Source organism: Gopherus flavomarginatus, chromosome 5 (assembly GCF_025201925.1).
Source record: "Gopherus flavomarginatus isolate rGopFla2 chromosome 5, rGopFla2.mat.asm, whole genome shotgun sequence".
NCBI lineage: Eukaryota > Metazoa > Chordata > Testudines > Testudinidae > Gopherus > Gopherus flavomarginatus.
Window position 1 is genome coordinate 10,169,496 of NC_066621.1, and position 17,421 is coordinate 10,186,916.

At 49.9% G+C, this 17,421-nt stretch overlaps 1 protein-coding gene across 1 annotated transcript in view; it reads right to left on the minus strand.

The window, feature by feature from the left end:
- The window catches only part of WNT2B (Wnt family member 2B), a 45,264-nt gene extending 41,962 nt beyond the window's left edge, over positions 1-3,302 (minus strand). Inside the window, exon 1 of the mRNA XM_050954363.1 lies at positions 2,636-3,302. Within this exon, the coding sequence (XP_050810320.1) occupies positions 2,636-2,817 (182 nt within the window). The 5' untranslated portion in view covers positions 2,818-3,302. The remainder of the gene's footprint in view (positions 1-2,635) is intronic.
- Positions 3,303-17,421: the final 14,119 nt, after the last annotated feature.

A 17,421-nucleotide genomic window follows, 5' to 3' on the forward strand; every position in this document is an offset into this window, starting at 1 on the left:
CTCTTCACTTTGCTACATGAGCAAATACCTTTTTTAAAAAAAAATCTGTTTCTTTCTGGCAACTCAAATGCATAGCAAGCCCTTCCTAACACGCTCTGATTCTTAATACGAGCCACCTGTCAGACCCAAGGTTAGGTCCGTTGCATTCCCAATATTTCAAGCCTTTTTTCTTGGAGCCGGGATTAGCAAAACTTGAGACAGCTCATTGAACTTTGCTGGCTAATAGTGTGTCCTAGAGGAGCTGAACAAGTCCTGGCTCCCACTGTTTTCACAACCGCTCCCGATCAGCTCCTAATACCGTTATCCTAAAGCAAGGGGCTTCAATCCCCGATTTTTAAGGAAATTGATGAGATGAAGAACAGACATTCCCTGGAGTTCAACCAAGCTTGGTATCAGCAAAACCTGACAAGAGCTCCACAAAGGGGGCTTCTGAAGGGAAAACTCGGTTTGATCTGCTTCTGGCTAGGCTCTTCCTTGAAGCTGAACTTGAAAGGCGGTGTTCTGAATAGCAGAGAGATACTGAAGCCCTATAGATCTGTATCCGAGGCAGAGTTTTAATCTTCCCTAGGATGATCAGAAAGCTCCAATCCTTAAAGCCCACAGGTGAGCATTCTCCAGAGGACACTAGCTTTGGTGACTCGCCTCTGTCTATTATATGGCCCGCTGCAGAATTCAGCAATGACCTACTCTCCTGTACCCAGGTTGAGTATTTGGCTGTGGAAGTCGGACACCCCCCCAATTGTTTTTTCTATTTCTGTCCGCGGTTTGGATGTGTAGCAAAACCAAAGCAAACATTTAGTTAACTGCTTTCTCCTTTTCTTAACATGTGGCCCTATAAAGGAGGAAGCGCGTAAGCCCCCTTTCCCTGATCTGCACTGGATGCAGCTAGTGAACATCTGTCACAGGACAGGAGAAATCAGGGAGTGTGTGTGTGTGTGTGGTGGGGAGAGGGATTGGGGAATCTACAGTATCCGAAGAGAGAACTGAGGCTCTGCGCCCTCATGTCTATATTGATCAAAACCCTGCTCAGCGCACGCCAGTGTTTCTGAGGGGGGAGTTCCTCCCAGAGCTGTGGAGGTTGAAACATGGACATGAACGCAGGCCCATTGCTAGCCTGGGTAATGAAGCGTTGGCAGGGCTGGACGGGGCGCTATCATTTTGGTGTGGGGAGCTTCTCGTCGGGAAACAGGACCTGTTTTCATGCGTCAATCCTCTCCCAGCTCCGGGCCCGACCCTGCGGTTTTTACTCAGCCAAATGTCCGCCAGACTCCTTGCCTGAGTATAATCGTGCGGGTTTCTCGGTATCTTTGCTGGGTTTGAGCTTTTCGAGAGGCTCGAGTCGGTTATTTTGTTCAATTCGTTTTGGTTCTATCCGGATAACAAGAGGGTGGGTGAGATGATTTCCTAGCGCGTCAGCACAGAGCGAACCTTTACAAGCGCCTTGTTCTCGGGCTGAACATGCAGTTTACACGAGACTGAACTATGTTCTTGGCCCCTCTTCCATGTAAATCGAGCTTAGTACGTGCCTGAAGGGGCAGCGGGGCTGACAATTTTTACACGTTGGAAGCTCAATCCAAGAGTCGTATTTGAAATAAAGGGGTTTTATAAAAGCCCCACGCTCTAGATCGCAGCTGGTCCTACCAGGCTCTCAAGCTAACTAACGAGCGGCAGCGTTGACCCAGCGCCTCGTTAGTTCCAGCGGACTGTCGGCCTTAGTCATTCAAGGAGCTTTTTGTTTAATTCCAAAGTATGAAAAACAAAAACACCCTTAAATTACCACTAGCGTGTGAGTAGGAGGCTAAAGCCCTGTTTATTCCACAGCTGCATTAACAATGACAAGCGTAAACTTTTGCTTTGTCCATGAGACTGTATCAACAAACTGGCAAACCCAGCAGTCAGCCTGCGGTATCTCGCCCCGCCCCGCCCCAGCAGAGGGGGGCTTTCACCGGGGCAGTTTTTCTAGGGGTTGGTGTGTGGGGGGGGGAGGGGGGCAGGGTCGCTGCGGATCCTGAACCCAGCGCCTCTGCTGGGAGCCCTGGGGCTGGGAGCAGTCGGGGTGAGCGGAGCTAACGCGAGGAGAAGGGGCGCAAGGCGCTGGGATCCCGGGGGTCCTAGGGCCGAGCAGCTCTGGCTTCACGGAGTGTCACGCTGCCTTCGGCGGGCTTGAAGCCCCCGGGAGCTCCTGTCCCTAGCAGGGATCCGGCCTGGCGGGGACGGGACCCCCTCCTCTCGCGGGCCGCTCGCTCTGGGGTTAGAGGCGGGGGAGCTTTGGCCCAAGGGAAATCGCCCCCGGCTACTTACAAACCCGGCTGGGGGGGGGGGCAGCAGGGCAGTAACTTCTCCCACCTCGAGCCCTGTCCTCCCTCGGCCGTTCCCACCCTTGCTGTGCCCGGCGCGCAGCTCCGCGGACCCCCCCCCCCAGCGTGGAAAGCCCGGGGACCAGCCCGGCCCGCGCCCGGAGGCAGCAGCTGGCACCTGGCAGGAGCCCGTTCGCACCTTCGGCTCCCGGGGCTGCGCCCCTGTCCGGTCAGGGGGACGAACCGGAGCGCTCCCGAGCCAGCCTGCTGGAGCTGCGGCGGGGCCTGGCCCCGACGAGTTGCGGGCTCCAGCTCCCCCAAGCCCCCCCATCACTTACCACCACGAGGAGTCCACTCCGGGCGTGAGCGTCAGCAGCACCAACACCACCGCGAAGCAGAGCCGGGAGCTGGCATTCGTGCCCTCGGCGAGGGCCGCTGTCCGCGGGAGCTGGCTGCAGCCGGGGGCCCGGGGAGCCAAGGGGATCCTAACAGCACCTTCCCCTCGGCGTAAGCTCAGCATCGCTTCCCCAGGGTGGCTCTCGAGACGGAGAAAGAACAGGGGCAAGTTTTATCCAGCTTCCCTCGGGGCGCGGGACGGGGCCGCCCCCCCTCACTCCTCCCGGGGCAGCCAGGCTCCGCCTCGTCCGTGGGGCCGAGCGCGGCTTGGCAGGTCCCGCTCTCCACGGCTCGCGCGGCTGCGTGGGCAGCGGGAGGCAGCGGAGGGCAGGAGACCTGCTCCATGCGCCCGGGCGCACCGGCTGGCTTGGGGACGCGCCGCCCGCTGGCGGGCACCTCCCGCAGGGCTAAGACCCCAGCGCGGGCCGGGACAGCTCACTCCCGAGCAGGAAAGGGGCCGCTTCCATGGAGCTCCTGGCGCGGGGGCGGAGGACACACTGGAGCTGCGGGCGTGGGGGCAGCCTAGAAATATTGACAGCTCCTGTGCGCTCCGGGCGCTCATTGGGCAGAGTCAGCGGCGCGGGGACACGGCTGGGCTGGAGCCGGCCCTGCGCTCCCGTCTCCCCAGGGGCGCCTTGGCCACCCCCTGCAGGCTGCGGGTCCCGGGCCCCCTTCCCCCAGGCACCAGCCCGCCTGCTGCCCGGCAAGAGCTCCGAGTGCCTCGGGGAGCGGCCGGCTGCTGGTTGGGCACCGCTTTCCCTTCCCCCGGCAGGGGCTGGGAGCGGAGCAGGAGGATTTCCTTGGGACGGAACCCCCAGCCCTTCCTGGGGCTGTCCCGGGGCACGGTGCGCGCCCTGCCCCGAGCATTGCGGGCAGTGCGCCTAGGGGGCACCGGCGGGATTGTTTGTTCATGAGGGACCCTGACTTCCAACAAGCCACCACTTCCCGGAGCGGGGTTACCGCTGAAAGCTCAGCCCCGGCGGAGCAGCCTTTCCTTGGGCCAGTGACCCCCCTGCGGGCCGTGGGGTCCCCACCCCACTCGCGGGACAGGACTTCCAGCCACTCACTCGCCTTCCTGCTCATTTGGCCTCCCCAAGCCAACACACTGAGCCCCGCACGCCTATAGAGACAGGCTTATCGTAATGCTTCCCTGTGGAGACGGTCAGATACGGGTGACTGTGATTTCCCCCGGGCCCAGCGGCGCTACTGCCCAGGTATAGACAAACCCCCGCTACCTGGCCGATCTGGAGGGCAAGAGAAACCGGAGCAGACCAGCCGGGGGATGGTTCTGCGAACTCCCCCGCGTGTGCCGATTCACTAACCAGGAATGCCCAGATTCCCAACAGTGATGAGTGATTTAGGGAGCTCAGTCTGTGCGACTCTGACAATTAGGCTCCTTTAAGGCGTCTCACCTTCACCCCCAAATCACTTGCATCTTGTAGATCTCGGTTCACGTCCCAAAGCGTTTATTCCAACCTGTAGCAAAAGCAGTTACAAATGCTGGCTTCTCTACAGGGGGATCTCAGTTGTCTTCCAGTCTGTCCTGTTTTTGTACCAATCCTGGCTCTGTTCAGAGCCGAAGAGGACATGTGTGCGCAGGTAGCTCCAGTTGTTGGTTTCACGTGGACAGGGAGAGCGAGGGAGACTCTGAGCATATTGGCTGGGAAAGGAAAAAAAAATCCAGTTAGCCTTTGGCTTTTTAGGATTTTCTTTCAAGTTCTCAGAGAAGAATGTCTATGGGAGAGGGACAGTTTGCTCTGAGGCCTTGGCCATTGGGATGGTTGTAGCAACCCTGGTGTTTGATTTCTCAGAATGGTTTCAGGCAAAAATTCTGGGGTTCAGTGTATCTTTATAATCTCCTCTGATAACTTGTTTCCTGATTCCCAGCTCTAGAGTAATAAAAATGTGTCACACTCTGTTCCTTTGCCTTTCATCTTCAAAGCAGCTCTTTGCAAACATTAACCAATTAATCCTTGCAGGGAGTTAAGCATTTGGCCCCAATCCTGTAAACACTGAAGGGCCTGCCTTAAATCTCATTGACTTCACTGGAACTGCTCACAGGCTTAAAGTTAAGCATGTGCATAAGTGTTGGCAGGGTCAGGGTCTTAGCTGACAAGCTTGATTGGTTTAAGCAGGGCTGCTCATTGTAGCAGAAATAGCCAGTTGCTGTGGGCAGAGTGACCCCTTTATGATAGGAGAAATCCTTCCTAACCTTGCTGAGGAGAAGATGATGCCCTGAAGCGTGAGATTTAGTTGCGCTTTTTAGGCTGTAAAACGAGGAGTTCACCCCAGGCCAGGTTTCTATGCTGCATAGACATGTTTTACAATTTCAGATTCTCTCCCACCCCTGCTTGGTTAAATTTGCTGTTTTGGACAAAGCACTATTAAATCGATGTATTTGAGGAGGCAGCATAACCTAATGGCTAGATCACTGGACTGGGACTCTGGAAACATGGGCTGTCTTCATGGCTCTGACCCTGATGTCCTGTATGACCTGGGGCAAGTCACTTCCCATCTCTCCTGAAGTGTGTGCGTAAGCTCTTGAGGGCACTGCTGTCCATCTGGGAAGTACCCAGCGGCAAGGAACCTTGCACAGGCTACAGTAATGCAAATAATTGACCTGACTGTTAAGACACTGAGAAAGGCAGTGAATAGAACTTTCATGTTAAAATACTTCCTATTGCCTTAAGTGGCAAGCCCCCTGAGTGGCAGCTCAGTCAGAAATATTAACCGGGTGTCTAATATCTCTTAATGCAGGTGGTGCACACCCACTGAAATCACTGGCACCTTTGCCCAGTGTGTATTGCTACAGCAGGGTTTGGACAGCCTTCCTCTGAAGTGCCTTGTGCTGCCACTTTCCTAGGCAGGATGCTGGCCTCCCTGGGCCAGGGCTGTGTAGGAACACAGTCTGGCCAGCCCTGTGTTCCTACAATGGGGTCAGGCACAGCAGGACTGCTCTATGCCCCGGGGGCTCCGATATCCCTGCAGTGGCTACGAGGCAGAAGCAGGCCAACAGAAATCAGGAGCTGAGGGGAGCACAGACTGTTCTTGTGCTGAAATCCACTATGATTGCAGCACTTATTACTGACTAATGCTTAAGGTAACTTAAACACTTGTATTGCCAGCAGACGCTTGGCTTCTAGCTCAGGTCCTGATCCCTCAAGGCCCTTACTCACCTGAGTAATCCCCTAGAAGACTGTAGAACTACTCATCGGAGTAAGGGCCTGAGCCTGCAGAATTTGTTTTTTCACTGTGGCTAATGCATCCATGTCGGTGCCTAGGATCTGTTATGTTAGTTGGGCTCACCCAGCAGGTGTCACTGCAGGGTGAGAACTGTGGAGAGGAATCAGTGGGTGGGAAAACAATGAACAGAGAAAATAGTCTCTGCACATTTGTGTGAACTGCCTGCCTGAGCTGAGAGCTTGGGGGTCTGACTTATGATTTTTGAACACTTTGGGGTTGATCTCCTCTGCTTTCCTGTGCAGGGATCAGGATCCGGGCAATTTGGCTTTCTTTGTTTAATGGAAAGAATTTCATGGAGAGTCCCCATGGTTTGCAGTTCCTCCAGCATCACCTCCTTTCAGAGCAGCCTGACCGCACTCCCCCAATTGGAATTCCCCCAATTGGAATAGACAGGCTGGTGGGGATGAGCCGCCAGGTGCTCTGCATGGTCTCAGGGCTCTGTGATAAAGTTAACACAACCCTCAAACTTATTTGTCTTGTTTTTCATTCCCGTTAAATATCTTGGATATCAATTCCTGAGGGAGAGGGAATAAGTGGGTCTGAAGGTGAGCACTTTGGAAGTCAGACCTCTCGGACAGCAACCGAATGGGGGAAGACTATAATGAGGCAGCCGTGTAAGCTGAGCGGTACCATTTGATGGTTTCAGTATTGCCATCCCGAGTATTCAAAAACGATGAGTCAGGCCCCTGGATTCAGGGAAATTTAAAGACTGATGAATGCTGGGTTCTCTTGATCTGCCTGCTGGGGTTCTGAGCTGTCAGGATTCACATTTCTCAAGCTTTTCTTTTGCCCCAGGAGAAACTTAATTTCCATTTGAAATGAAAGCTGAGATCACCCTATAATAACAGGACCAGAGGCCATAAGGAAAACACCAAATATCCCGAGACCTATGATCAATTTGTGATAGTTGGCAAGACTTCATGAAGATGTGTACTGTTTCTTTAAATCTACAGCAGGAATCCAGGCAGGGGTTGGGGGCTGGAGGAGGTACTGGAAGTAGAGACAAACAGACAAGGCTTTAGGGATAACACTGGTTTCTTTATTCCAATGAAGTTCCTTGTTCAGTGTTAGAAGAAATCAGCTCTTTCTGTGACTCCTTGGCACTGTCACATGACAGCACCCAAAATCTGACATCCCAGAGACCATGTACCACCAGGACTGAGATAACATCCTAGCCTGCTGGAGTCAGTGGCAAAACTCCCTTTAACTTCAGTCGGGGCCAGGATTTCACCTTGCCATTTAGTGCAAGGAGAACAGGCAGCCCAGTTCCTGCTGAAAGCCTCTTCAAAAGACTTTTTCTAGTCACAGGGCAGGTGGCTGTTGGGGGCTCAGCCAGAGTCCTCCCCCTTCCCAAAGCAGGGCAAGGAAGTTGGAGAAATGCCACTTTCTGAGGTTCAATGGGCAGCCTGCAGAACTGCTCATCTTGCTGCTCCGTGCTTCGGAGCACAAGAGTAGTAACCTAACCCTTCACTGGGAACCCTTCACTCTCTCAACTCTGATAAGACTCTGTTTTTCCCTGGACCTCTCTGCCTTGTTGTCCCTCCATCTCCCCAACCACCAAATCTCACATCGCAACCTCCCTCTGCTCAATATGATTGTGCATTTGCCATCATGGCCTCAGTCAGACTTGTTTCTGTTGGCCCCAAAACACTGCGACATGGTGTTGGCTTAATAGACCATGGAGCGATGACACCACACCAGATGAGGATCTGCCCTTCTGCCTCACACTGGTTCAAAACCACGCACCATATCACAATAAAACCATTGTCTAGCAACTCACAAAGACTGATCTTACCTTGAAGAGCTGGCTCTTTCTCATGGACCCTAGCTGGCTTATCCTTCCCTGGTGTTGGATGCCAGCAGGTATCTGGACTAGCATGGAGCAGGTTTCCTCTGAGTGGCTTTTCAGGCACTTTCAGTGGTGCCTATTTGCTTTCATGGGACTGCAAACCTCAGTATCTGCTGGAGTCCTGGAATCTTTTGCCGACTTAGCTTTGCCAAAGTCTCCAGCCAGACCCACCCCCTTGCGTTCTCTGCTTTTTCCTTCGTACTACAATTGTTAGATTAAATAATGACTTCACTGGCCTAAGAGAAACTGAGACCAGAAACAGATGCCAGTTTTTAATCCAATTAGACTTCTCAAAAGTACAGTGACAGAAAGCAAGTGCCAGCAGGACTTGGTCCTTTTGTCTGCGACCCAACTGAAATATTGCGTTACATCTTATTTATAAAGCTATCCCACTGGGGAAAAAAGATTGAAATATCTATATATAGACTATTGTTGGAGCCTGTGGATTTGTTTAGAAGCCTCATCATACTGTATAGTGTGCTATGATCTCACAGCTGCTTCTGCTACCAGCGAACAGTGAGGGCTGCTAGCAGAACACACTGTATTCCATTCTCTTCAACCTAATACAATAGCCCAGGGCACAGTCTCTAGTTGGTAATATTTCCCACGGGGGAGCATGTTTCTGCTTTAGGCTGTTGCCATGAAGTGTAACTTTCTTCAGTGCTGGAACTTGGGTATTGAATTTTCATTCATGGCTCTGAATTTGTATTTATTTGTTGCTGGAAGGGTTATACCGGCCAAGATGCAGGCCCCCTGAGTCTTGTGCTTTCCCATCAATAATTGGTGGGAAATAATTACTAATCATTCCTATTTCATGATGCTTTCCCACTGTAAACAGACCGAGAGTCACACTAATTATGAAATCAAAAAAATGATCCTGTCTCAAATTGGGATGAAAGGTCAAAATCTTGAAATTTTTTTGTGAACTAAAATATATATAAAAAAACCCAACAAACAGTTTGGGTCAATTAGAATGTTACATTTTGATTTTGAAACATTTTGTTTTGATTGTGACCATTTAAAAACATTAAAAATACTGTAAACTGTAACTTCTATTTTGAAACAATGTTGTTTTGAACCAGAAAATGAGATTTTTTTACATGTTGAAAAATGTTTTGACTAGTTTGAAACTTTTTTCAAAATTTATTTTTAAAGTCATTGAAGTGAACTAATACCAGGGAAAACTTTTGATTTTGATGAATTGGCATTTTCTAATGAAAAAACCATGGATTCCAAGGCCAGAAGCGGTCATTGTGACCATTTAGTCTGATCTCCTGTAACACAGGCCAGAGACCTCCCCCAAAATAATTCCTACAGTATATGCTTTAAATCCAGTCTTGATTTAAATTATTGTCAGTGATGGCAAATCCATCATGACCATTGAAAATTGTTCCAATAGTTCCCATCAATTATTTCCTCTTTCTTCCTCTTGCTTCATCCCACTTCCAACCCCCTGCATCCCACACAAAGCTTTGTATGTCCCCCAGAAGAGAGAGGAGTCAGATGCTCTAAGGCAGAGATAGGCAACCTATGGCACGTGTGCCGAAGGCAGCATACGAGCTGATTTTCAGTGGCACTCACACTGCCCAGTTCCTGGCTACCAGTCTGGGGGACTCTGCCTTTTAATTTAATTTTAATTTAAACATTTAAAAAACATTATTTACTTTACATGCAACAATAGTTTAGTTATATATTATAGACTTATAGAAAGAGACCTTCTAAAAATGTTAAAATGTATTACTGGCACGCAAAACCTTAAATCAGAGTGAATAAATGAAGACTTGGCACACCACTTCTGAAAGCTTGCTGACCCCTGCTCTAAGGGCATGTCTACACTAGAAGTCATGCCGCTGCAGCTACGCCATGGTAGTGCAGATGCTTACTACAGCAATGGCAGGTGTTTTCCATCCCTGTAGTAAATTTACACCCTTGAGAGGTAGCAGCTGGATTGATGAAGTCTTCCATTGACTTAGCTGCATCTACAGCGGTGGCGATGTCACACAGGGCAGGGAAGTTTTTACAGCCCCATGGAATGTAGCTAGGTGGACCTAAGCTGTAGATGTAGACCAGGCTTAAGAAGGGCACAAGGGCCTGCGCTATTGCCAATCTATCCTATGTGGAAGGAGCCCAGATACTATGGTGATAGGTGTCTGTACCCCACCCTAGGATGGATGAAGAGCTGGAAGCTATGTTCTTTAGATGATGGATGGTAGAAGTGCTGTCACAATGGACACCGAGGGCTCTGGTCTTTGTTCTTTTTCAGAAAAGGAAGAGAGGAAATGACAAGTATTGTACTTTAAAGCACATCTGTTTCCAGGTGGTAAGAATACAAATGGGCAACCCCATCACTTGAGTCTATGGATGGGACCTCCACTGGGCAAATTTAGAACTTGCCTGAAAATTGCTCAGGATTGGAATGATCGAGGTTCTGTATTTGCAATGGAGTGACTGGCTGAGGCTCTGGGTAGACAGTGGAGATCTCTTTTAGAGTGAGGAGGGGACATTTTTTGTGCTTTGACTTTCATTTGGCTCAGATAAAACAGCAATGTGTATGTGTGTTTTGTGTGTGTGTGTGTGTTTTGTGTGTGTGTGTGTGTGTGGTTTTTTTTTTTTGGTGTGTGTGTGTGTGTGTGTGTGTGATTTAATTTAGTCCTTGAGAAAGAACTGGAGCTGCACCCACAAGGCCAGATTTCACAGTGCACAGCACCCATGTCATAGTCAGTGTCAGATTTTTCAAGAGCTCAGCTTCCAAATTGCACCCAACATGCTGAAATCTTCTGGAAACATAGCTCCTTATTTTGGTGACTGATGGAAATGGAGTCCTCCTGAAAATATGTCCATAGGTTCTGATCTTTACAGTACAGGGAAAGACTCCTGTTGACTTCATGGGGGGTTGAATCAGGCTTGTATTTGTTAGACTATATTTAAGAATAACTCTTAGCAGGGCTGCCCAGAGGATTCAGGGGGCCTGGGGCAAAGCAGGGGAGCTGAGGTGCTTGTACTCACCCGCCGGCGGTCTGGGTCTCTAGCGGCATTTCAGCGGTGGGGGGCCCTTCAGTCGTGCCACATCTTCAGCAGCACTGAAGGGTCCCCTGCCGCCAAAATGCCTCTGAAGACCTGGACCACTGCTGGGCCAGGGCTTGCAGGGCCCCTGTGGGGCCCGGGGCCTGGGGCAAATTGCCCCACTTGTCCCTCACTCTGGGCGGTCCTGACTCTCAGTGGGGTTTAAGCGGCTCAAAGGTGGCTGAAGATTTCACAAGGAGAGGGAGCCCGAGTCTTGCTCTACGAACTGCTGCATGCCAGGGCCTGCTTGGCTCTGGCCGCAAGAGTGTGTATTTGATCTTTCATTCAAATTAGCAGCGTGCACAGAATGCGTGTGTGTTTTATACACATGAGCTGCTGTGCGTAAATAAACAAGGCTCTGCTTTCAAAGGCTTTCATGGTTCATTAACTTCAAAGGAACAAACTATTTTCTTAACAGGTCAGTCACTCTGGAAATTCTCATTCCCTTGGTGCTGAAGGTGGCTATTGGCTCTCGCCGGGTCTTGGCACTGGCTTGGTGCAGCTGCTGTTGTGTCTGTTAGTAGTAACCCTTTGCTTTGTCAGCATGCCTCTGATCTGGGGACTGCAGTGTGCATGGGCGTACACGCGCACACACACACACACGTGGTTGGCATTATCTTTTTTTTTTTTTTTTGAGGTTTGTGAAAGGAGGAAAAGAGCATCAGGAAATTAAAAAAAAAAGTTTGTGGACATTCATTGTTTCCAGAGATCTAATGGTAGGTGGCATCCAGCCTGCAAAGGAGCATGCCGTAGAGCAGACCTGTTTGGAGGGCTGGTTTGTGATGTCTCGGACTTCTTAGTAGTGTTGGTGGGAAACAGTTTTCCCAACCCGTGAAAGCTTTGGAGATTTCAAAAATGATTCCCATCCTGAGTTGTGACAAAAAGTCCATCTCAAATTTCAAGAAAATATATATATATATATATATATATATATATATATATATATAAAATGTTTTGTCAATTTAAAAATGTTTCCATTTTGGTTAATTTAATTTTTTTTTACTATAGTTAGTTTAAATTCTAAATAAAGTTGTTCTGAACTGAAAAACTGGCATTATTTTATTTTGAAAAGTTTCAGAATGTTTCATTTAGATAACTTGCAAAAAAAATTTCAATGTTTTTAGTTGTGAAATTCATCAGAACCGATCCTCTCTCGCAAAAAGTTTTGGTCTTGATAAATTGGCATTTTCCAATGAAATTTTTTGTCAGAAAATTCCTGACGAGCTCTACTTTTTGGTGGCAGTATAGAGGGGCTTGCAGATAAGGCACTGCCTGGGACCCAAAAGATCTGGGCTCTGTCCCTGGCTCTTACAGACTTCCTGGGCATGTCACTTAAACTCTCTAAGCCTCAGTAAAATTGGAATAGCAATCCTTCCTTCCTCTGTCCTGGCTCTTTGGGGCAGGACCTGTCTCTTACTATGTATCTGTACAGCACCCAGCGCAACAGAGCCACAACCTGGATTGGGGCTGTAAGTGCTACTGTAATATACACAATAAGTGAGTGTGGGGCAAAAACTTTCTGGTTTCAGCCCACAGAACAAGAGAATCTCGTCAAATTCAGCCCCCTGGCAAAACAAAGCTGGAGGAAAACAGGCATGAACTCCTGCAAACGAGAACTCCCATGTTATCTGGAGCTATAATGCTAACCTTTGGTGTAGAAGCTTCTAACCCTGTAAACTGTAATTCTAGGATGTGGAGGGGCTCAGATTTGTACCCTGAGCTAGATCAATAATGTAACAGGCGAAGAGAGCTCTTGGGGAACCTGCTCACTGTGTTAAAACTTCCTTTTTAAAATAACTCTGAGCCTTGCGTGGTTGCAGCTGCTTGGACTCCCAAGAGGAAAATCTTTGTCCCAAAACAACCCCGAGCATCAGTCCTGCTGACCTCACATGAAACCTGTTTTCTGAGGCGACGCAGCCCCTTATAAATAGACCATTTATTAACAGCTTACTTTGGAACAGGACGTTAAAGTGACACTGACAGGCAAACCTGATCCTCCGTAGGCAACACGACCAAGGAACTCTGTCACCAAGCGGGCGGGGAGGATATTCTCCTCAGAAAGCCTTGTGTGCGGCGCATTTGAGCAAAGGAGGTATGTCTCCAGGACCTGCCAAGGGTTTTGTGTAGGAAGCGGAATTGTTCTTGGCTAGATGGGATTCCAACAAGACTCTAAAGTTGCCATTTGTTGTTTTCTGGCAGCGAGAGAGTGGACCTCAAACTTCCCTATGCTGGGACCTCCCCACTGTCTACATAGGACCTAGCCAGAATCACCCCCATCCCAGTTAGCAATAGGCACAGGGAAGGGTGGTCACAATCCCCGAGGACTGTTTGTGATATTGTGATGGGTCACAGCCCCCTAGCTCACCACCCATACGCTAAGGCCCTGATTCTGCACTCAGACCCACGCCAGCAGATTCCTGGCAATAGGACTCCTTGTGGAGTTGATAACAGGACGAGGCCTATCGTGGCATAGATGCTGCTTTCCCCTCAGTTCTAGGCCATTTTTTCACCCCAGAGCGATTGGCAATAGCCCATTTGATAACCCTGTTCTGGTTTTTATGCAGCCCATACCAACTGCAGCATCTGATGGCCTCCATAATAGGGGCATGCACCTATGTGACATGGGCCCATGGTGGCCTATGCTGTATGTCTATGGCACCTAAGATAATCAAACTACCTGAGCAAGGTCCATGGTTCTTGAAAAGTGAAAGCTCCATGTTTGCAACAGGGCTCTCCCCACAACTCCAATGCTGCTGGGATCTCCCACACAGCAATTTATGCAACTGATGCAGGGTCAGATTTGACCCTCCCCACACAGGAATGGAAGGGATTAAGGTGGCCAGGCAGGCCAATTAACTCCACAGGCTGCACCTGAAGGAAGAGCCAGCGAGCAGGGAATTGATTGAAAGCAGGCTCAGCTGTGCAGGAGCAAGTAGGGCACAAGGCATGCAGTAGCCACTCCCTGGGAAGAGAGAAGAGTTTTGGAGCTGGTACACCCTGAGAGAGAAGGGGAACCAGATGTGGTAGGGAGCAGTGAGGATTGGGAGAGGAAAGTTCAGAACTGTTGAACTGAGTGAGGGTCCCTGGACTGGAGCCCAGAGTAGAGGGCACTGAGGGAGTGGCACCATGGGGCAGTGAGAGGGAAGACTGCTAGGGAGAAGGGACTCCCCTACCCTGGAAGGGGGGAACACTGAACTAGCCAGATCTAGGGTTACAAAGAGGGTGCTGCAGTTCCTGGAGCAGAAGAGGGGCTGCAGATCTGTGAGAGAGAGAGACAGCCATGGTGTGCAAACTGTGGTCAGATGGGAACATTGATCTCAAGCACTAATCCCCAGTGTGACCAGGAGGAGGTGCCAGACCAGTGGTGAGTACTGCGCCCTGTGACACCCCCGGCAGACACTGAAAAGTATCTGACTCTGTAAGGAGTCACACTGGTTTCAGTGCAGGGCAAGTGCTAGCCAGTGGCTGACTCTGACCCCCTTTGGGGAAGGAGTGCCCAGTTCTGCAATGAAATCCTGGGCTGCTGCTTGGAAACTCTGACTTTATGCTCTAATAAATTGAGGCCCAGCGTCATTAATGCTGAATCACTGCCCATTAGTGAGCCCCTACATAACTGTAAGAAAGTTTCCTTCTAGCTGGAGAGGAATTAAACTTCCCAAAGTGTGAGGCAGTTTTAATTAAACCATTTGGTCTCACTTTTAGGTCTGCGTTAATAACTTCAGGTGGCTAGGAAAAAAACAGCAATGAATTGGTCATTCTGAACCATTCGCATCACCATGGAAACAGGAGCCAAACAAACAGAAAGTAGTGATACTCTTCAGAAGTGCTTTGTTAGTGTCTCCCCTTAATTCTCTTGACCCTGCACTAATTACTTTGTTCTCTCACAAACTGCTTACATAATTGCCCAATGGATGGTGCTGGGAGACTGCAGTTCCCCTTATTTGCAGTTGTAGGGAGGTGATGAGCTTCTGGGTTTCTCCTGTTATCCAGCCCTGTGTGGCATAGCTCATCAGCATGGAGAAGTTTTAGGTGTCCTGCCAATGCCGCCCTTGGTGGGTGCACCAGTGTAGGCCGGGCAGGGGTGGGTTTGCCATGGTGTTGGCTAACACTGCTCCTGGAGTTTCCCAGGCTGTTGTATCTAAATAGCAGTATGCTTGGCATTTTCCAAAGGCTCTTTGAATGCGTTTTTCCCTTTGCAACATTCCAAACACCTGGAAGAGCACAGGGCAGTTTTGAACCGGACACGATTGATGCAGGCTGCTGTCTCTGTAGTTCTGTCCTGGTGCTGCCAAACCCACCCACCCCCCAATCTCAGTAGTGGTGGAGCAGAAGGCAAAGGGGACCAAACTTTTCTGAGGACAGATGAGGCCATTCCTGGAATTTGGGGTAGGGGGTAGAATGGACCTCTTCAGTGTCTGAACCCCCTGGGCTTGTTCCTGTGATGTTGCCTAGAAAACTGTAACAACCTTCCAGTTTAAACACACTTCTGCTTCTCTAGTTTGTGACTCCATGTAACCTGGTCCCTGTTTCTCATTGCTAAGGGACAAGTCACAAGTGTCTGAAACAGGGGCTGTGTGCCCTAGAACTCTCAGCCAGTGCTTGGCCCATCCTGACGTGAGGATCCCGACTTCTGTGGCCTGAAGTTCAATGTCTCAGCAACCAGCTGACAGGTTCCCGCTGTTGGCCAAGTGCTGGTTTCAGTCCCAGGATACTGGTGTAGACGAAACGCAGTGCCTGGGGGAGAACATGAAAATGGTTTCTGAAAAGGAGGCGTTTTGGACTTATCCAGGTTCATTATTTGTATCGCTGCAGCGCCAGCTCCCTTGTGCTTTACCCACAGATAGGAAGAGACAGTCTCTGCACTAAAGCATTTAGACCCCTAAAAACCTTTCCCTATATATGCAGATAGGTGCGTAGTGGATTTTCAGCAGCACCTATGTGCCTATATCTGCACCTTTAGGTGCCTAAATACCATGGAAAATCTGGCCCTTAGCCTCCAGTAAATGCCACTGGGGCTTCTCCAGCTGAGGTGGCGGACATTAGAGACTCTCGTGTGTGCAGGTTAGTTGTCAGCTGTGATGACCCTATGGGTACCTCTCTGCTGCAACTGGAGGTGTGGCTGCAGCCTGTGCAGGCACACCCTGCCTAGCTCTGATCGAGCGCACAACTACTCCATAATCACGGGTCTCTGCATGGGCTGAAATCACCCCTCTGCTAGCATACAGTAGTAGGTGAGTTGTACTGACTGAAAACAGCACAGCAGGGGAACCCGATTATGTTTAGGTTTGTCCCAGGGACAGAAAGCTAATCCTCATGATGATACCATACAGATATGACCCTGACGCTTCTCCAGAATATTTACCAGTCCAGTTAGCCGTGTATTCCCAGCCTCCCACTGATAACAAAGAACAGCCATTGCTTTGTGACAGGGTAAAGGTCACTGCACTGCTTTGGGGGTTATTAATATCACCACAATTACAATACAGTATGGCAGGAAGAGATGCAGGCAGTAGGACCAGCTGTCAAACTTTTTGCTTTGAAGTATAAGCCATAGAGCAACATCCAGGCTACAACCCTGCTTTTCAGCCAGTAGTCTAACTGGGGGAATGAGGTGAGCTGCTTCCTGTGCCAATATCTGCTCTGCAAGTGGAGAGCCAGCCTCTAATTCCCATTGGGTCGTGCATGTAGCTGTGACATGCCTGCCAGGCCGAGCTGGTCATGACTTCCGAGGCAGAGAAGTGCCTGGTTTTCTGTCCTGGGTAATTGTCCCCCAGCCTCCAAAGCTGCATTTATCATCCCTGCAGCCTGGAACTCAGCTTCTCTTGTCCTCTTCCCTGGCTCACTAGCTGGAGGTCCTGCTTGTTGGCTTGCAACATAAAACTAAATCAGCCCAAGCTAGGTGCCTTCCCGACCGTTGATGAGGTCTCAGTTTAGAGCAGAGTCCCGGGGGTCGTCTCCTCTTTGCAGTTCCATAGAGTGGACTGGCCGATGCTGTGCTCCATGTGCAGGACTGACCAGATTCAGATTAATTGTGGCATATCCTGGTGCATTGGTCGTAAAGCCCCCAAAGATCAGGAACAGTGCGCTGCTACTAAAAATACCAGGGCTAGGCAGAGTCGCCCTTGTTTCATGTTGCTTGGGCTTCATCACCTAGAGGCAGTCAGTATGTCATATGCAGTTTGGTGTAGGGAGCGAGTAGACTGCTGAGGCAGTGAGGAGAGAATTGGTTATAAATCCTATAACCCTGCCCTCTCTGGCTGTCAGCCAAGCACAGCCTCCATCTGTCATCGGCAGATCAGATGAGGCCAAACATTGACGGGGTGACATCACCCAGAGACACGAGTCCACTGATTAATCTCCAAGGTCAGTGGCTGTTTTATTTATAACCAGGCAAGTGGTTGAATTGGATTTCTACAGTGACACTCTTGTAACAAGTTGTTCACAAAATGTTTGAATCCTCAGTCAAGCAGCGTTTGAGAAGACACTGTGCAAGTGAGTGATTTTTTTTTTCCCCATCCCGAGTTCAGATACCTCTAGCCAATATGCTAGCACTCCACTGAGATGAGATTCTGT